The sequence below is a fragment of the Meles meles genome, chromosome 12 (genome assembly GCF_922984935.1).
Source record: "Meles meles chromosome 12, mMelMel3.1 paternal haplotype, whole genome shotgun sequence".
Taxonomy (NCBI): Eukaryota; Metazoa; Chordata; class Mammalia; order Carnivora; family Mustelidae; genus Meles; species Meles meles.
Window position 1 is genome coordinate 93,990,876 of NC_060077.1, and position 20,874 is coordinate 94,011,749.

The following is a 20,874-nucleotide window of genomic DNA, read 5'->3' on the forward strand; positions in this document are numbered from 1 at the left end:
CATGCTGGGATTTTTAGGTCTACTTTGAATAATTCAAGAGACTGATACTTTCTTTTTAGTCCTGCTTTCTCTTTGGAGGATCTGTGTTATGAATAAAGAGTTTCTGTATTCATAGTTCAGCTAAATTACTTTTTATTTTGTATTATGCTTTTGTATAATACAGCATAGAAGACTTTAAAAAGACTCATTCATTTGAGCGTAGTTGGATTAAGTTTGAAAATTCCATGATTTATCTCATTTGTGTATAATTCTTTGATAGTAAAATATTCAGAGCTTATGAGATTTTCTTTAGGTCTTGTTTTGAATTATTTGTCACTTATAATTAAATATACATATTATTTTTACTTAAGACCTTTAATTTTTTTTACGATCATGTGGCTTGGAGCTGAGCCCCCATTCGTACCAAAGAGAATGCAGTGCAGGTACGAAGCGCTAGGAAGACGGCCGGCTCCGAGGTGCAGGTGCAGGCAAGGCGCCGCAGGGACAGCAGTGAGCGGCCACAGAGGTTGAAGATGTGCCCTGAGTTTCGAGGCAGGAGGGATCCGGGGGCCACGGTGAGAAAGTAAGAGCTCTGCTGAGTTGGAAGCGGGAGAGCCTGGTACTCCTGGAAGTGGAGGGAAGCCCGTGAGTGTTCAGTGAGAGAGGTGAGGCAGAGAGCATTCTGCTCCAAGGACCATTGTGACAGCTTCATTTCGTGTGTTTTTCTGTATTAACAATTGCTTTACACACTCCTAGTGTTAAATAAGGGTGATCTATCACTAACATTTTCTGCAAATGGAACGATAAGGGTGTGTTTGGTTGTCGTCACACATACAGAACTCCACTGCTCAGGGCCTGAGAGCACAACCCAGGGGCTCCTGTCACCCGTCTCAGCCTTTAGGAGGGTGCTGGAGGGTCCCAGACTGTCTGCACAGAGATCCTGTCTTTTCTCGACCGATGTGTTGAACTTCTGTATATGGTCTGGATCTTCTTTGTTAATTTATGTGTTTCAAATACCTTTTCCAGAAGTAGCTTCTGTTTTCACTCTTGTTAAGATGGAGATGAATAGAGATTTTTGCTTCAATGCAGTTGTCTTGACGGTATAAGTGTTTCGTGTGAAAATCTTTCTAAAGGTCAGGAGGATTTTATCTTCTTACCTAGAGCACGATCTCCGTAACTTGGCTTTTTCTTGATGACTCAGAATCATAATTTCATGACTGTGCTCTGCTCTGGTTCTTCTGTTCTCTTCCTCCAGTCTCTCTCGTTATAGTTCATATGTTCTGTTTCCTGTAAGAAGTTTCTCCTCTACCTGCATCGAATTCTCCCCTATTTGTTTTTTTAAGTGAGTGACGGAACGTGAACTCATGACCCTGAGGTCAAGAGCTGAGCTGAGATCAAGAGTCAGATGCTTAAGCGACTGAGCCCCCAGGCGCCCTGAATTCTCCCATATGTTCTAACAGAAGTCTTAGAACTTTGACTTTACATTCAGTTCATTAGTTTATTTGGATTTTATTTTTATGCATAAGAGGTGGGATTGGAATCTTATTTATCCCTGGGTGGTAACTAGTCGTCTAGCAGCACATTCTGGAAAGTCTGTGTCTCTGATATGCAATACCAGGTTTGGGGAGATCTGGTTTCTGCCTCTGTGTGTGGCTAAGCTCTGGGTTTGTAATTGTGCCCCACTCATCTGTCTGTGCTGACACCCATACACTGTCGCCATTATTTAAAACAGCTCTTGAAATCAGCAAGGTGGGTCTTCATTTTTCATTCTCTTTCAGATTATCTTGGTCTTGGTTGGAGGAAGTTGGTTTCTGTAAAATACAGCGTTTTTATGTCCATGAACATATTTCTCTTCCTGCTGGTGTCTCTTGTTACATAAAGCTCCTGCAAGCCTTCTCAGATTTATTCTTTTACCTTCTCTTTGTCTCTGTAAACTTGTATGTTGCAGGTTTTGTTTGCTGTAGGTATATAGGAAGACAATTGGCTTCGTAGATGGATCATGCATCCAGCAACCAATGAATTTCTGTTGTTAATTGTAGCCGTTTGGAGATTACGTTGGCTTTTCCACGCAGATACTAGATTGTGTATGAATAAGGACATTTTTCCTCTTCCTGGCACGTTGGCGTGGACCTTGGCCGCACGTTGGCGTGGACCTCGGCCGCAGCGCTGTGGGGAGTGGTCTGCTGCTGCCTCGACTCTGGGGACGGTTCTAAAGTCTCACCGTGGAAACACGTTACTCTTGGCTTTTCACAGAAGCTCTCGGATTTGGGAGCTGCCTTCCATTGCTGGTTTACTTAGGCTTTTGTTTTCTTCCTCCTGTTGAATATTATCAAATGCCTTTTCTTTCTCTTTTGCTATGATCATATGTTTTTCTCTTTTAACCTCTGAGGGGTGAATCTCAGTGATTGAAGGGTTAATGGCGAGCACACCGTGTCCTCCGTCCGGGCCTCCATGTTGCTCTGGCTTCTCTCTTCCCCTTCTCTCTCCCTCTCTTTTTCCCTTTATTTCTTCTTTATGACAGATTTTTAAAATTTGCTTGGCCAATATTCTCTTTTTCAATTTCACTTAACAAAATACATTTTTTATTGAAAAATGAATAATTTCAGTACTTACTTTTAAATCAGTTAAATCATAAAACCGTTCTCTCTTATAGAATGTGCCCTGGTGTTAAAGCGTGAGGCGCTATCTAGAAAACGCTACCGTGGGTTACTGTACTTGCTCACACTTGGGCAGCACTGTTCTGTGTAACGATTTGAGTTGGCGTGTGAGCGACTGCTCTTGCTGTCACTTACTGTATTTAGGGAGAAACACACCTGTTTTACAGAAAAGTCATCATGCGTATCCTGCAGGAAGCTCAAAGCAGTGTTAAAAAGCTGGGTGTGAATGGCACAGAAAAATGCCTTGTTTATTGGTCATTAACTGAGCTCCCTGGCGGGCACGGGGAGAGCAGCTGGGACGGCTTTGCTCTCTGGAGGGACACCTTTGAGCCATTTTTAAGAACTTCAGCGTCAGGCTTCTGGAGTGCTTTCCAAAACTTCTGAGTAATTCCTGCAGCTAGCTCCCTGGGAGGGTAGGTGTTCTTGTTGAGGACCCAACACTTGGGCTTCCTTCCAGGCTGGCTGCAGCCGTGGGTGGAGCCCGCATGGTGTGCGTCTGTCCCGTCAGAGGCGCGTTCTGCAGGTGCTGGGAGCCCCGCGGGACAAAGTCAGCGGACCCCCTGGTCCATCTTCACCTCCTGGGAGCCGTACCAGCTTCCAGAGGGTGAGAGAGCGTGTCCTCTGCGCAGGGGGTCTGGATATGGACCGTTCCTTGGTTTCGTGCTCTGCACCTTGCTTGCTCCGACGAGGCGCATCCCACTGCTGCGGGAAGGTGGGATGACTCCTCCCCGACGCCGCAGACGGCCGCTTCCTCCCAGAGCAGCGCTTCCAGAATCGCAGGAAGCAGAGGCGTGACCGCACGTGGTATAAGCAAGGAGTCCTGGTCTTACTTTGCCCGTAACCTGCGGGTGGATGAAAGGCATGAACTCCCGGAAGTCTTCGGCGTCGGTCTCGGAGCGAGTGCTCGGAGGTGTTCGCGGCCAAGAGAGCGTGTTCCTCTAGGCAAGTGATTACGGACGCAGGAAGGTGCGAGCCCCCTGCTGAGTGTCCCTTCGAAGGGGCCGCGAGAACGGGCTTGAGCGTCCGCGAGCAGGCGGGGTAACCTTCGGAACCGGCGGTGGTTCTCATTCTGCTCTGGGAAGCTCTGCGGGCCCCACCCGCACACCCAGGAGCCTGCTGCCTGCCGTCCGCCGGCGACACGTGCTCTTCTTCCTCTCGCGCCAGCTCGGTTCTTCTGAGGAACTGAAGCTTCTCCGTGAGCTGCGGTTCGGCGATGGCGCCTCCAAGGCTGCCTTGCTTTCTGCGGGCTGAGCCCGGCAGCCGCGGCATTCGGGCTCTCTGTGGAGCACGGGAGCCGTCGTGGCTGCTTCGCGGGGACCGGTGCCCGTTCGCGGGTGCTCGGCGCTCTGATGAGTCCCGTATTCCATTCAGAATGTCCTCAGGGAGAAGGTTCCTCTGTTTGTCGGGAGGTTCGACGAGTCTAGGCGGCCGGTAAGCGGTTGTGCTTGTCCTTCTGCACCGGCGGGCCCCGGACGCCCGTGAGCCAGCGCGGCCGCGGCACGTAAGGGCGTGCCGGGCTCCACAGCGGAGCCTCCGGATCCAGCCACGGTTTCGAGAGCGCGGGCTCCGCCGAGCGGCACTAACCGCCCCACCGAGCGCCCGTCCTGAGCGCGGAGTGCGGCCCCCTGGGGAAGCGCCGTGGGAGGGGGGAGCGCGGCGATGCCGGGAGAGCCGTGGCGCCCGAGCAGAGGTTTATGCGGCCCGTCTCCCCACGCCTCATGGAGTCCAGCCTGTCCCGACCGCCCCCTCCCGGTTCCGGCCGAGAGTCTAGCCAGGGGGTCAGTGGCAGCCCCCGATCGGCGCTGAGAGGCCCGGCGACTGTCCGGTCGGCGCTGCGAGGCCCGGTGACTGTGGGAGCGAGTGTCCACGAGGCTCATTTTGTCCACAGTGTCCTCGTTCGTGAGCCGTGTCAAGGGCGTGGCCAAACGGCTCTTCCTGGGCCGGTCTGCTGGCCGGTGGCCCACGAGGTCCGTCCCTGGCCGCGTGAGGGGCCTTCGCCCACCCACGCGAGGGCACTGATATGTCACTGCTGAGCGCGCCCTGACGCATTTGTAAGACACGGCGGCCGGACGCCACCAGAGCGCGGGGTTCCGTGGCGAGCTGGTTCGAGCATCCCACAGCCTCCCCTGCGTGTGCGCTGTGTCGGGACCCAGCCGCGGAGGACTCGGCCACGTCGTGGAGTACTCGGTGACGTGGAGTGAGGGAGACGTGGCTGCTTTACTGCATTCGCAGGTGGGCTCTGGAGCTCCGGCGTCTTCACCCGACACCCAGGATGCGCGCGTCCCCCCGGCGGCTGCTGCTGAACAGCAGTTCAGTCCGAGGACGGGCATTGAACTTGGTGCTTCGCTGCTTGAAAGCAGAGCGACGCTTGGGTCCTGTCGTCTGCCCCAGGGCAGGAGCTTCCACGTGTACCTGCGGCTCCTGGGAATCTAGTTGCTGGAGAGCAGCCCGGCCCCTGTGTCGGTCCGAGCCAGCACGTGGATGCGGCCCCAGGAGAGCCCGTCCGTCCAGCCCCACTGCTGAACTCAGAGTTCTCTGAGTACGGGGGGCCCCTCTGGTCCCACGGACCACTCAGCAGGCGTCTTCCTGTCACTCGGTCCTGCCTTCCGCCTGCACGGTGGGGTTCCTCTCCCCTTGTCATCCTCGTTTTCCACCAGGCCACAACGGACGCCGAAGATGGAACTGGCTGCGTCCCCAGGAGCTGCCCTTGCGTGGAGCTGACTGAAGAGTGAGGAGGACACGCCCACGAGTCCTCCTCGAATTTCATTATTTCTCTCACGCATGTGCTTGATAACAGAGGAAAAAACATCTGTGCATATTTGAAGACTTGTGGTCAGTATCTTCGTTCTCCTCTGGTGGCACAGTTCTCGTGGCACGAAGGTTCTCCAGCGTCTTACCCTGTCTGTCTCCAGCTCTGACTTGTGCCGGTCCCCACCTGCCGTCTCACACTCTGGCCACCGTGAACTTGAAGTTTCCGGAACATCATACCTGGCTTTTGCTTCTTTGCCTGGTAAAAGTACTTCCGTCCAGGTCCTGCTGTCTTTCCAGTGCGGACTCTTTTTGGGTTAAGGTTTTATTTATTTATGTATTTTTTACATAATCTCTTCACCTGATGCGGCGCTCAGACCCAGCCCTGAGAGGAGGAGGTGCACGCTTCCCGCCCAGCCAGGCAGGCGCCCCTTGAAGGCAGGCGTCCTCATGTGTTCCTACCGCCTGGGACTAATCTGCCCGGTCTCTGCCCCGTCCAGGAGCGCGGGTCCCAGCCGTGCACAGGTGGAGCTCTGTGTGCAGTCCTCGGTCCCCGCAGCGGCAGGAGCGGGCCCACAGTGGCAGTGCGCAGTGAATGCTGTCCTTGGAGTGGGGCCGGAGGACAGTGTTTCTGAGAAAACGATTCTCAGACTCTGGAACTGGGCACTTCCGTATGTGCCTTGACTTTGCCACTGACCGGCACCTGACCTTGGGCAAGTCAGCCGACCTTGACAATGTCAGCTTTGGGGGCACTTGGTGGGCTCAGGTAGTGGAACCTGCGACTCTTGACCTTGGATTATGAGTTCGAGCCCCACTTTAGGTATAGAGAGGACTTAAAAAAAATACTTTAACAAAATAAAATGTCGGCTTTGTTGTCGTTGACATGGAGCAATGACCGGATAAGTGGGAGAGAACCGAGTGGGAGAAGCCGTGTAGGACAGCTCCTGACTCGTGGTAACCGACTGCGTGAAGGAAGACAGACATCTTAAAATTACCGTTTTCAGTGGATGAGACTGGCTCATGTCACATAATTCAAAAGATCTAACAGTGTGTGGTGAGCGACCCCTGTTCGTCCTCGTCCTTCACTGACCCTCTCCAGGGCCTGGGTGGCCGCGGGGCTGTCTGTGTGTTAAACGAGCGAGGGCAGTTATAATACAGTATGTATGACGTTGGGTTTTAGCAGGGTGCGGGCGTACTCTGTATGTATATCTTCTTTGCAGTTTACTTTTTTCCCGGTGAAACCTTATTTTACTAAATGTCTAGGGATTGTTCCCTTTCCTGGATAAGGAATTATTTAGGTTGTTTGCAGGCTTTGCTAATAGCAGTGATAATAGACTGATACAAACCGTTCGACTCGAAGAACTTCAGTGCGCCACACTGTCCGGTGCCCGCGTACGGTCACCAACAGGCGGTAAAGCCGGTTCAGCCCGCGGGTCTTACTTGGACTTCGTTGCTTGTGTCACTCACATGCCTGAGAGCAAAGGAAAAGACATCGGTGCGTTTCTGAAAAATGGTGGTCGGTATTGCCGATTTTCCTTCCGTGCAACTGTGTCTGTTCTCTGGACGGCCCTGGGGCGAGGGGAGGGTACCTGTTTGCTCGTAACCTTTTGAACGCGTTGTTATCCGAACCGGAGGTCCTTTCTCCGCATCGGTAGGTTCAAGACGGTTTCTTACTGTGGTTTTAATTTCATTTCTCCTGTGAGGAGTTGCAGGTTGAGCAGCTTTGCACGTTGAGAGTCCCCTGCGTTTTCTGTTAGCCGGCCGACGCCAGACTTTGATCTGCTGTAAGGGACGACAGGGTTTTGAGAGCATGCATTCTCTTCTTATTTGTCTTTTTGAGTTAAAAGGGAGAAATGTTGTTTTTCCATAGCCAAATTGGTCATGGATTTCGGACTCGTATAATAGACTTTGATGCTGATGTCATGGGAAATAACCTCTTTTATCCAGCACTTTCCTACCTTCGTATTTTAAACTAAATCTTTGACTCAGTTTTATTTTCTGTTCCCAGGCAGACACCTGCTGTCCACACACCATGACACCATGCCGTTCTTTACACACAGCCCTGTGTGCGTCCTGCCTGAGCTGTGTCCTGGGCGTGGATCTGTCTGTATGCACGTGTTCGGGTACCTCTGTAGTGTGCCCTCGTAGCTAGCATGCCTCGTTGTCCCCAGTTACGCCATTTTCAAAGTGTAGTTTTGACGATTTTCACATGCTTACTTTTTCATGTGTACTTTAGAATTGTCCTCCAAAGTTCCAGAACTCTAGTTTTTTAAAAATTCCTATTGGTATTTGTATATGTGATTTGACCAGTGAAAATTGGTGTCTATAACTTTTCATCTTTGTACCAAAGAATGGAGTGTGTATTTCCATTTATTCAGATCTTTTCTTTGTATTTTTTTCATATTTTAGTAGTAATTTAAAATTTTCTTTTGGATTTTGTTGGCTAGGAATGATGTTGATTTCTGGGTATTAAAATGTGGGCCTAGGGCGCCTGGGTGGTTCAGTGGGTTAAGCCGCTGCCTTCGGCTCGGGTCATGATCTCAGGGTCCTGGGATTGAGCCCCGCATCGGGCTCTCTGCTCAGCAGGGAGCCTGCTTCCCTTCCTCTCTCTCTGCCTGCCTCTCTGCCTACTTGTGATCTCTCTCTGTCAAATAAATAAATTTAAAAACAAAACAAAAAAAAAATGTGGGCCTATTTCTTAGTTTCAGGTTTTTTAAGGAATATAATTGTATCATTTGTAAGTAATGATTTTACCTTTTTCTTAAAGTTTATACTGCATATTTCCATATCTTACCGAATTTCACTGGTGTGTATCACTGGAACACAATAAATTCATGGCAGGGATAGTGGACGTTTTTCCTGCCTATAATAGGATTCACTTTACTGTTTTCCTATTAAGTCAGATGTCGTACTGAGATACGTTTATTCAGCTCCTCCTGTTTTTAGACAGTTTTTTATTTTTATTTTTATTTTTTATTTATTTATTTTTTAATATTTTATTTATTTGACAGAGAGAGTAATCACAACTAGGCAGAGAGGCAGGCTGAGAGAGAGGAGGAAGCAGGTTCCCCTCCGAGCAGAGAGCCCGATGCGGGGCTTGATCCCAGGACCCTGAGATCATGACCTGAGCCGAAGGCAGAGGCTTAACCCATTGAGCCATCCAGGCGCCTCCAGACAGTTTTTTAAAAGTTAAGTCTAGATGTTAAAATTTAGGGGCGCCTGAGTGGCTCAGTGGGTTAAAGCCTCTGCCTTTGGCTCAGGTTATGATCCCAGGGTCCCGGGATCGAGCCCCGCATTGGGCTCTCTGCTCGGCGGGGAGCCTGCTTCCTCCTCTCTCTCTGTGCCTGCCTGCCTCCCTATTTGTGATCTCTGTCTGTCAAATAAATAAAAATAAAATCTTTAAAAATAATAATACTTAAAGTTACAAGAGTCTTATATTTGATCATGAACTCATATGTGTCATACATACTGTTTCTTTGTCATACCTAGTTACAAGTAGCTTTTTGCAGCATGGAAATTCCCCATCTCCTATTTCTTTCTTTCTTTATGTATTTGACAGACAGAGATCACAAGTAGGCAGAGAAGCAGAGTGAGAGAGAGGAGGAAGCAGGCTCCCCGCTGAGCAGAGAGCCTGATGCAGGGCTCAATCCCAGGACCCTGGGATCATGACCTGAGCCGAAGGCAGAGGCTTTAACCCACTGAGCCCCCCAGGCGCCCCCACTATCTCCTAATTACTTGCACGTGTGTTGCATTTTGCTCACGACACCAGATCGGTTGCGACAGTGCTTATTCAGCTTCTTCCTTCGCTCCGTGTTCTTGGAGCTGGTCGTGGAGTCCTCTGCTCGCATCTGCTTTTCCTCCCGTTCCCAGCGGGCTGCGTTTGTGCCGCGGCTGGCTCCTTTTCCCGTGCGGTTAGCGCTCTGACCTCTCACAGGCGTAGTTAGTGTTCTCAAGGAGCTGGTCAGATTTTCTCAGTGATCGTGGAAGTTTCAAGCTTTCTCGTACCTGATCATCCATCTTCTGCGGTGGCAAGAAGCGTGCAGCCCCTGGTAGGGACGGTGTGTCGTCCGGCCCTACCCCGCAGGGACATTCGGGGGCTTCGTGTCTGGTGTCAGCTGGGCTGTGTGATTTTCCCTTGGCTGCAGGTTCCATCCGCGAGGAGAATGGCGTGCGGTGGCACGTGTGTCCCTACTGCACCAAGGAGTTCCGGAAGCCGAGCGACCTGGTGCGCCACATCCGCATTCACACCCACGAGAAGCCCTTCAAGTGTCCGCAGTGTTTCCGGGCCTTCGCCGTGAAGAGCACCCTCACGGCCCACATCAAAACGCACACGGGCATCAAGGCCTTCAAGTGCCAGTACTGCATGAAGAGCTTCTCCACGTCGGGCAGCCTCAAGGTGCACATTCGTCTGCACACAGGTGCGGCGCTCGGGCGCGTGGGGTCTGCGGACCGTGGTGGCGGCCGTGAGGGCTCGTGGTCCTGCGTGTGGGTTTGCCCTTCCCTTCCGGAGGCCGGGCTGGCAGCGTTCTGCGGGGGGTGGGGGTGGGGGGTTGGCGCGGCTGGTGGCTCCGCGGGGGAGAGGGGAACAGCAGCGCGCGGGGAGGAGCCGGCTGCTTGCAGAGCTTGTGGGCCACCTCGGTGCCTGTGCGGGAGCTGGGCCTCTCTGGAAGGGACGCCTCGGGGGGCGCTGGTGCAGAGGCCTTGGGAGCCGAGGGAAAACCTGACCCCTGCTCTACCGTTCGGATATTTTGTCATCGGTATTGAGGTCTGAAAACATTTATGTTTAGGCAGTAATTTTGTAATAGTTGTATTGAGGTATAATTCATAGATCACAAACTTTACTCTTGAAGTGAATTCAGAATTCACTTTATTCAGAAATGGCACGACCCACCCAGCACCCAGCCTTCTCTTTTCAACCTTTTTACCCCCTTCCCTCCTGCAAGGAGCCCGAGGCCCAGGAGCAGTGACTTCCCTGCGGCCCGGGGTTCCTGGGCCGAGCTGACCTTGGGGTGAAGATTTGAATGTTTTGTTTCGTTTGAGTTTTGTCCTGTGCCCTTCTTAGGAATCTCCAGTTTCATTTACCGGTGAAACTGTAAGGGAAGGAGAGAGCACTGAGGAGCCTGTTTCTGTCGTTGTCATCGGCGGCGGCTTTATCCCCGATGAGCAACAGCCTGTTGTTGGCCGCTCGTCTGCTGAGCGCTCAGAGCTGGTAGTGCTGTCCGGACCCGGGTGTGTTGGACCCCAGTGGCCCGTCTGGCACGAACGCTCCAGACGTTTGGAACGCCACACGTTCCAGTTTACAGACGACGGCTTGAGAGAGCACCGTCGCACACACTCCAGTATTCTTAGGGACCGAATATTTGAGTATCTTAAGGTTTAAATATTTTACGATACAAAGTTAGCAAATTGTTCTTTAAAATGCTCTTATGACATCCGAGTATGCAAACAAGGGGAGGTGACTCTCATGGATGACGTCCCTGAAATTATAAGTGTGAAGTGACGAATATTCAAATCAGTATCAAAATACTAGATTTTTGTGTTGGCATTAATTGTTAAGATGTGTTTTCTTTAAATCATTCTGTGGTGTACTTTTATTTTTATTAGGGGTCAGACCTTTTGCTTGTCCTCACTGTGACAAAAAGTTTCGAACCTCAGGCCACAGGAAGACTCACATCGCTTCTCACTTCAAACACACGGAGTTAAGAAAGATGAGACACCAGCGTAAACCTGCAAAGGTTCGAGTCGGCAAGGCCAGCGTTCCAGTCCCCGACATTCCTTTGCAAGAGCCGATTCTCATAACTGACGTAGGTAAGATTCTCTCCCACTTCGTACCATGCCGGGGTCATGTAAATATTGCGGTCTACTTAGTTTTAAGCACACGGTGTTAACGAAGTCTTTGTTCAGTACTTTTGCTTTACGGCCTAGTATGTTCCACGATCAAAATGAAAACCTTAGTTCTGTCTGAACTGTTGCTCAAATTGTGTTCCTGACTGAGGAAGAAATGATGTGTACACGTGAAGGTATTAGCTTGTAGTTCTCATTGAAGAAAAACTGCTTCAGTAGAACTATCAGCATGGACAAGCGCTCTTTATGTGAAGTACATGATGCCTTCTATTATTTTTATATTAAGGTCCCTACGTAGTATGTAACCGATTATTATTGTATGGCTGCTTTAATCTTTGAACTGAAAAGAAAAAATTTCCAGCTTTTAAGGCTTTTTTAGTCTTAGTTATTATAATCAAGGTAAAGTATAATGTTGTTAACTGAAAAATACTTGTTTCTAAAAAGAAAACACTGCTTATGAGAGTCTTCTGAAAAATGATTTTTGTAAGTGCTAAACAAAATTAAAGAATCTTCATTGAATTCTGTGCTAAAACTTATCTTTTTGTGCAGTTCCTGTATTTCATTATGTCCCAGGCAAGATAGTTCATAGTCTATGAACAAAATTAACATCAAAGTATAACCAAATATAAAGGTTAAACGGTATAAAGGGAGATATTTTAGATGAATTAAATTATAATCTGCTAATAAGATGATCAACAGTCATGAATCTTTATTTAGGAGCATGGCATCAAGTATATAACTAAGAAAAATTAGAAGAAAAGAGAAATATTCAAATTCTAAAGTATAGGGAAATATCCTCTGATCGATTTAATGGAGCTGTGAGACTAGAGAGACTTTGAAATTCACATGTGAAAAGGGTTATTTTATAGCTTTTACTTTATAATACATACTCTTTTAAATATGTGTGAAATAGTTGATCAAATCTTAGGATAGAAAAAATTAAAATTTTCAAAAGTAGATATTGTGCAGGGCACAATCTTTGATTACAGTTCAGGGAAAGCATACTGGGACATAGCAGATGTATTAGCTGTAGTTCAGTTAGCTAACACATTTGAAGATTTAGATGAAATGGACCTTTTCTAGAATAATATACTCAAAATTGACTGTAGAAGAAGTGGAAAACGCCAAAACAGACAAGTTGAAGGTAATCCTCCCCAAAGTATTGTTCTCTGATGATTTTGTGTCTGAGGAACTGTGATTCTTAGCATGTTAATTATTCAAACCCTAGAAGCTGATCAAAGCTCCCATGGGAGGTTAGAATACTTTGATGTCCTTGTCCACTTTTGGTAGTTCACAAAGCAAAGCAACAGACACATTTTACTTAATGTGTATTTAATCTTTACTATAATCTGTAGGTTCTCACTGGTTTGTACTATACCTGAAATGTGGAAAAATCTCTGAAAGTCAGAACAAATTCAGTGTTTATTTAGTGGCCCTAGAATTAGCCTTCGTGTTTGAGAGTTACCTTCAAGTTACCATTTTTTCAGGTTGCCATGAATCAGATCAAACACCTGTGGGTTTCTTGACTTGAAGTCTGTAAACTCTTGTTGAGTTAAACTGCAGTCCTAATACCTCAGATGTTTTCCACGGGTAAAATGGGGTACATTTCACTTGTTGGACTCACAGATGCTTGTGAGTCAAAACTTGGACCTAATTAGTGGAAGCAGAATTCTACTTTGGTCTAGGCTGAATGAGACACATGAGGGAAATGACTCATAGGATGGCTTCACATTGTGAAGTGTAAAATATTGCAAGCATTTATTTTCATGCTTAACTTCATTATTATTTGTATTTGTGTCTGTCTCTTCTTGCAGACTCTGAGCTCCTTGGGGCTCTATAGAAAGGTCATGACTTTAATCACCTTTGGGGGGCAGATTTTGATAAAAATGTGACAAGAGGGTTTTAGCATAGATAGCTACAATTATGTGACTTCACTGGGAGATGAGCTGTTCTAGTTCAGCCCAGTCACTTAAAACACATCATGTCATGTAGAATAAGACCGTCACTTAGGAAAGTATTAGAATGCACTAAAACAGTTGTGCCAAGTCATTTAGTCTGCTTATTAAGGGAACACTGTTGGTGGTGTAGTACCATACGGATAGAAGAACTTCCGGAGCTGCACAGGGACATAAAAATAGTCATTCCAAAACCTCTCTGTGTTCCTCATTTGTACAGATGTAAAAACCAATTATAATATTGTTTTTAGGTTATATAAGTAGTTTGTACTCAAGGTAGAACAACAATCTGGGTCTTCTGACTTCTAGGCCAGAGTTGTGTTCAGTAAAATTCACTTCCTCTGCACACCCGTTACCACTGCACGCCCCAGCACAGAAGTGTGCAAGAGCACACCATGACTTCCAAGTAGTCATTGTGTCTTGGTACCAAGCACCAATAATTATTTTCCTCAAGCACCAGTAATTTTTACTGAACATGAATAATGTGAAATCTATTGTATGTTAGGAATTGTATTTCACTAGACATGCTGTCTTACACTCTAAATGTTTTTCTTCTAACTCAAGAGCTAAATTTTAAATACAGTCATGTGCAGGCCGGGGAGGTATTGGAGTCAAGGTGACCATAACATTCAGAGGGAGTACGTTATCACCATCATAAAAAGCCGAGAGAGTTCATTACCACCAGATCTTCTTACTAGAAATGCTCAATGGATTTCTTCAAGTGGAAGTAAAAGAATCATAATTAACACCATAAAAACAGAGAAAGTAGCATAAATCTCATTGGTAATGGCAAATATGCAATCACAGTTAGATTCTGCAATATGGTAATAGTGGTGCACTTTACTTACAACTCTCGTTTAAATGTTTAAAAAAGAGAAGATAGTAAAAATAACCACACAGTAATCTGTTATTACATAATATAAAAAAGCATATCAATTATAACAGCAATAATCTAAAATATGAGGGGGAGGAAAAGTAAAAATGTAAAATTAATGAATTATATTGAAGTTATTATCCATTTAAAATAGGATGTTGTAAGTTTAAGGTAATCTGTGTAAGCCTCATGGTAACCATAAGGGGAAATCCTATAATAATTACACAAGAGAGCATGATAAAGAAATTAAAACATACTGATACTGAAAGGCATCAAAGCACAAAAAAGACAACAGAATAAGAAACAAGGAATATTGTATCCAGAAAACGATTCACAAAATGACATTAGTAAGGTCTTACCTGTCAATAAATACTTTAAATGTAAATGGATTAAAGCCTCAAATTAAAGGACACAGAGTGGCTGAGAGGATAGAAAAACAAGACCTAGTGATATGCTGCCTACAAGAGGCTCATTTTAGCTTTGAAAAGATGCACATAGTCTGAGAGTGAAGGGATAGAAAAAGACATTTCCAGCAGATGGTAACAAAAAAAGGGGAAGTTATACTTACATCAGACAAAATAGACTTTATTTATTTATTTATTTATTTATTGTTTATTTTTTTTTAGACAGAATAGATTTTAAAGTAGAAATCGTGAAAAAAAAAGACAAAGGAGGTCATTATATAATGATAAAGTGGTCAGTACATCAGGAAGATATAGCAGTTGTAAATATCTGTGCATCCATCAGGGGAGTACCTAAATATGTAAAGCAGAAACTAAGAGCCAAAAGGAGAAATAAAGAGTAACACAGTAGTCATTGAGGACTCGGTACTCCACTGTCAACAATCAACAGACCATTCAGGTGGAGAATCAGTAAGAAACAGCAGATTTGAACAACACTGTAAACCAAACGGACCCAGCAGGCATATACAGAATATTCTAAGTAAAAACAGCAGAATACACATTCTTCTCAAGCATACATCAGACATTTTCTCTATTAGATCATATGTTAGCCCACAAAACAAAGTCTTAGCAAATTCATAATAATCAAAAGTCTCCCAACATAGAAAAACCCAGGACCAGATGGGTTCACTAGTGAATTTTACCAAACATTAAAGAAGAATTAACATCAACTTTCTCAAACGCTTCCAAGAAAATTCAAGGAGGAAGGAACATTCCCAAACTCATTTTACAAGGCCAGCATTATCATCATACCAAAACCAGAAAAGGACACTATTGGAAAAGAAAACTATAGGTCAATATCCCTGATGAACATAAATGTAAAAATTCTCTAAAAAAAACCTGTGAAGCCAAATTCAGCAGCACATTCAAAGATCATTCACCATGATTAGGTGGGATTTATCACAGGGATGCAAGGATGGTTCAACATATGCAAATCAGTCAATGTGATATGTTACATTAACAGAATAATGGAAAAAAATCATATGATCCCAATAGATGCAGAGAAAACATCTGACAAAATTCTACATCTCCTCATGATAAAAAATGTTAACAAATTAGGCAAAGAAGGAACATATCTCAACATAATAAAGGCCGTATATGACAAGACTACTGCTGACAATATACTTGATGGTGAAAGGGTAAAGGCATTTCCTCTAAGATCAAAACAAGACAAGGGTGCCCATTCTTACCATTCCTATTCAATATAATACTGGAAGTCTTTTTTTTTTTATTGAAGATTTTATTTATTTATTTGACAGAGATCACAAGTAGGTGGAGAGGCAGGCAGAGAGAGGGGTGAGGGAAGCAGGCTCCCTGCTGAGCAGAGAGTCTGATGTGGGGCTTGATCCCAGGACCCTGGGATCATGACCTGAGCCAAAGGCAGAGGCTTTAACCCACTGAGCCACCCAGGAACCCCTGTGCTGGAAGTCTTAATTAGAGCAATGGTATCAAAAATAGTAAAATACTTAGGAATAAAGTTACTAAGGAGGTAAAAAAATCTGTACCTGAAAACTAAAAGACACTGATGAAAGAAGTTGAAGAAGACACAAATAAGTAGAAAAGTAGCCCATGTTCATGGACTGGAAGAATTAACATTGTCACAATGCCAATACTGTCAAAGCCCTCTGTGGGTTCAGTGCAATCCTATCAAGATTCCATTGTTTTTTTACAGAAGTAGAACAATCACTCCTAAAACTGATATGGATCCATAAAGAACCTGAATGAGAAAGAAGAACAAAGCAGAAGACATTATGTTTCTTGATTTCAAGCTATACCGTAAAGCTGTCCTCATCGATAGTCTGTGTTCCTGGCATAAAAACAAACTGGAATACATTTGAAAGCCCAGGCATAAACCCAAGCATATATGGTTAACTAGTATTTGACAAGGGAGCCAAGAACATTCAATGGAGAAAAGACAGTCTCTTCAGCAAACAGTGCTGATTATTCACACACAGAAGAATGAAACTAGACCCTTGCCTTCCATGACTTACAAAGAGTAACTCAAAATGGATTAAAGACTTAAATGTAAGACTTGAAACCATAAAAGTTGTAGAAGAAAACGCAGGACCAAAGCTCCTTGACCTGGGTCTTGTTAATGATGTTTTTGATAGGACACCTAGAGCACAAGCAACAAAATAAGAAACAAGTGGGACTACATCAGACTAAAAAGTCGGCACACAGCAACCCAAACCGTCAGTAAAGTGGGAAGACAGCCTGTGGAATGGAGATCATTTACAATCAAGGTACCTGACAAAGTGTTAATATCCAGAATACATGAATGACTCATACAACTCAATGGCAAAAAGGAAAAAAAAAAAAACAATAAATACAAATTTAAAAAAAATTAAAAAGTGGTTTAACTGCCTGAACAGACTTTTCTCCAGAGAAGATTGTCAGAAGGCTGACAGGTGCATGAAAAGATGCTGAACACCTCTGGTCTGCAGGGAATGCAAATGAGAACCACATCGACGTGTCACTTCACAGCTTGTGGAATGGCCACTACCGAAAAGATGAGAGATGACAGATGTTGACGTACGTGTGGAGAGAAGCAGACCTTGTGTGCTGCTGGTGGGATTGTTAACAGGTGTAGCTGCGGTGGAAAGCATGTAGAGGACGCTCAGAAGATTCAGACTAGAACGACCGGGTGATCCGCTTGTGGAACTGTGTCTAAAGGAAATGAAAACGCTAACTCCGAAAGACAACCACACCGCTGTGTTCATAGCAGAATTATTTATAGTAGCCAAGAGAGAAAAACAACCTAAGTGTCTATGGTGGTTGAATAGGTAAAGAAATTTTGGAATATTACTTGCCCATAAAAACAAACAAACAAACAAAAAACAACAAAACCCACAAAATCCTGCCATTTGTGGCAATATGGATGGACCTTGACGGCGTTACTGCTGAGTGTGGCAAGTCAGGCAGAAAGACAGATACCGTGTGATCTCCCTCATATGCAGAATATCAAAAGAAGAAAAAAAGAAATTCCTAGAAGAAGAGGTGTAATTTGTGGTTGCCGGAAGAGGGGAGGAGGAGGGGGAATTGGAGGAAGGGGTCAGCTGGGGTGGGGGCGCGCCGTGCCGAGCTGTGTGACGCACAGGAGGGTTGAGAAGAGACTGGATCCTGAGGCTTCCCATCACAAGGAGAGTATGTTCTTTCTTCTTTCTTCTTTCTTTCCTTTAATTGTATCCTTATGGGAGGACGGATATCAGCTGAGTCTGCTGTGGGAACCGCGGCGGCAGACGTAAGCCGGGGCTCGCTGCTCCCCGCTGTCAGCTTCCGCAGTGATGGTGCCGCCGGTTCCTCAGGAGAACTGGGGGGACCAGACCTGAGGGAAAGAGATTCTGATACGGACTTGCTCCTCAATTTCCAAGTCACAGACTGATATGGATCCATTCTTAGAAGTCGCTATTTTCCCCTGTAGATGACTGTCTGTGTGTGTGTGTGTCCCTGTTTTTTCATTCTGTGAAGCACAGATATTTGAAATACCTTTTCTCTGAAAGTGAGCAGAAACCAAGAAAGTGTTATTTTAAACCTCAGGGCTGTCACAATTGATCTTTCGAGTTTATATTCGTGTTTTAATGATATTGATATTAGAGCATTTGTCTTGCTTTTTAAAAGCACATTTGTCTAACCTCATTATTTATTTTACATGTTATATGTGATAAATAATGTGTTGTTTGTCATCATTTTCTTATTTTGTTGTATTTGCATTTTCTTACTATTGACAATATATGAAAGCTCTTCTAAGATTTAAATACATTTTCCCCAAATGATGTAACAAGATAAAGCTTTTTCCTCTATCATAGGAGGAATTTAGAAAGGTTCTTTTTTTATGATTTTATGTATGTCTGTATGAATGTACGTATTTAGAGAGCGAGGGAGGGGAGAGGCAGAGGGGAAGAGAGAGAATCTCAAGCAGATTTCATGCTGAACGCAGAGCCTGACGCAGGGCTTGGTCTCAACCCCGAGGTCATGGACCTGAGCCAAATCCAGGAGTCAGAATTGACCGGCTGAGCCACCCAGGTGTCCTGGAATTTTAGGAAGTTTGAAGGACATTTCCACTTTGTTTTTGAAACACAAGATTAATCAACTGGAATTTTTTCGTGCCTTTCTTTGAGATTAGTAGTTTCCTTATATATGTAGACTGATGGTCTAGTAGGAATGACATGTTACTACTAAGACTGTAGGACATTTACGTATGTTTAGTTCACCCTTTGTTTTTTTTCTTCAAAGATTGAGACGTGGTAATTAGCCGAACTGTGTAACAGAACTTTGTATCTGTAAAACCACTGGAAGTGACTAAGCGTCTGAAAAATGAGGTCTCTTGTTTCACTGCCCTACTAGCTCCAAGTAGGGGACCCCGCCCCACTTGTGAAGGGCTCAGGACCGTTTAGGGCCCTATCTCTAAACACATCTGCCCGGACAGGTAGCCGCTGGCTCGGGGGGTCACCGAGGTAAGCAGCCGTGTGGACCCGCTGTGTACCGCAGCGCGGTGGAGGAGCAGAGCTCCGCGTAGTGAGGTGGACACACCGGGCCAGGGGAGCTCCTTGCGGAGGTCGGAAGGACGATGAGCCCGGGGTCCCGTGTGCTGACTGGGGAGGGCCGTAGACGTGCATTCGTACGCAGTCTGACCAGAACAGTGTGTGTGCTCGACCGCGCCTGTGTGTGTCCAGAACAAGCTCCTTCATTAGCGCGCACACAGCTGGTGGTGGAGATCATCTCTGAGAGCAGTTTCTCCGGTGTTTCTTCTTCTGCTTCTAAGTATTTGTGAGGGCGCCAGAGCGCTCACGGGCTGCATGAGAGCGGGACCCCGGGACCTGGCTCCTGTTGCCGCAGGCAGGGTTGGGAGGGAATTGACGGTAGATCCGGAGACCCCAGCCGGGCTCGGGCACCAGGCTAGGACTCCTCAACCCCGAGCAGAGCAGTCACCGGAAGTGATTCCAGCTTCCAGGGACTCAGTGTTGACCATAGACTCCCTGGTATGGAAAGGAAACGATGAACTAGACATTCTGTGAAGCGGTTTATGATGGAGAGCGTGGGTTCCAGAAGGCACGGGAGAAAGAGTTTTGTGCTTGGGGGGTTGCTGCAGAGGTAGGTGGCTGGAGGGGACCCTCTGTAGAGCAGAGGTGTCCCGCAGAGTGGGCCTCCGAGGGGCCGGGAGCTGTGAGGGCCGGGGCGGACAGCCAGCGTGAGGGCCCGCGGTCAGATTACGGCATCCGGCTGCTCTGCAAAGGCCGATGTTGTGGGCCGGCAGCGCGGGGCTGTCGTCCAGTGGAGCGGGGTCGGGGCCAGCCTGACCGCTCCTGTGAAAGCGAATGAGCTTTGTCTCCGCCGTGCAGGGCTCTGGGGGACATTCACCTTAAGTCCCGACTCCGTGAACTGATTTCAGGTCTGACTTCTTGGTTAGCCTGGGAGCAGCTTTTCTGCACCCTTCTTTGCGAAGCCTGGTCTTTTTTGGTGGGCAAAAGCCCTAGTTTGTTTTCCTATTTGTGAAGTGTCTTTTTCCCCAATAAAATAGATACAAGACAACCACTGGAGGACCTCAACTTTTTCAAAATTACTTTGAATTTCATTTATTGTACCTATTTCTAGAAATTTCTAGAAATGGCATTTGTAGAACTAGTTGTTTAAAATTATTTCACTTTTCTTTTTCTTTCTCATTGCTTTTTAATGTATGTATTATCTAATACAGTACAGAAAATTCGTTTCTCAAATTTGTATATTTGTACAGTTCATTTTAGTTGTGGGCTAAGTTTACATTTTTTTTTTTATTGGTGTTTTTCATAGAAACCACTTATTTCAGGGGCGCGTGGGTGGCTTGGTTGGTTGAGCATCGGACTCTTGGTTTGGCTCAGGTCTTGAGGTCAGGGTCCTGGGATCGAGCCCCGCAATGGACTCCACGCTCTGTGCAGTCTGCTTGGAAAAAAAGAAATCTTTAAAAACGAAGCCATTCTCTTGAGTTCAACAAGGAGCAAAAAAAAAGGATTTCCAGCTACTATTGATTTGGAGTTTATGATTTTACTTACGTGGTACTTATATGCTAATAGTTATCGAGACTGTTTGCATAAGATCCCAAATCATTGCTGTTGAGCTTTTCCCAAGAGACCTCCTGGGTAAGTGTCTGAGTGTCGCGGCCTCCCCAGCAGGCCCAGACTGACACGTCCCTCTTCTCGTTGCCCTTTGGGAGTATATTCACGCGAGCTTTCTGTTCTCTTCGCTGAATTTCCTGGGTTGTTTTACCTGACCTCCTCGACGGGTGTCATGGGCTCAAGTCTGTGTCCCTGGGACAAGTCCCATGCTCACACCCCAGCCAGGGCAGTGGGGAAAGGAGTTGGGAGAAGGAGCAGTGACAAGTG

General features: G+C 46.2%; 1 protein-coding gene across 8 annotated transcripts in view; it reads left to right on the forward strand.

The window, feature by feature from the left end:
* Positions 1–20,874, forward strand: part of ZNF236 (zinc finger protein 236) — a 102,966-nt gene that overhangs the window by 34,252 nt on the left and 47,840 nt on the right. For all 8 annotated transcript variants that reach the window (XR_006821040.1, XM_046024914.1, XM_046024920.1 and 5 more), the window contains 2 exons: positions 9,530–9,802; positions 10,989–11,192. Coding sequence is in view for 7 of the 8 variants with exons in the window: in XM_046024914.1 (XP_045880870.1) it covers positions 9,530–9,802; positions 10,989–11,192 (477 nt within the window). In the remaining variant the exon portion in view is untranslated. The remainder of the gene's footprint in view (positions 1–9,529; positions 9,803–10,988; positions 11,193–20,874) is intronic.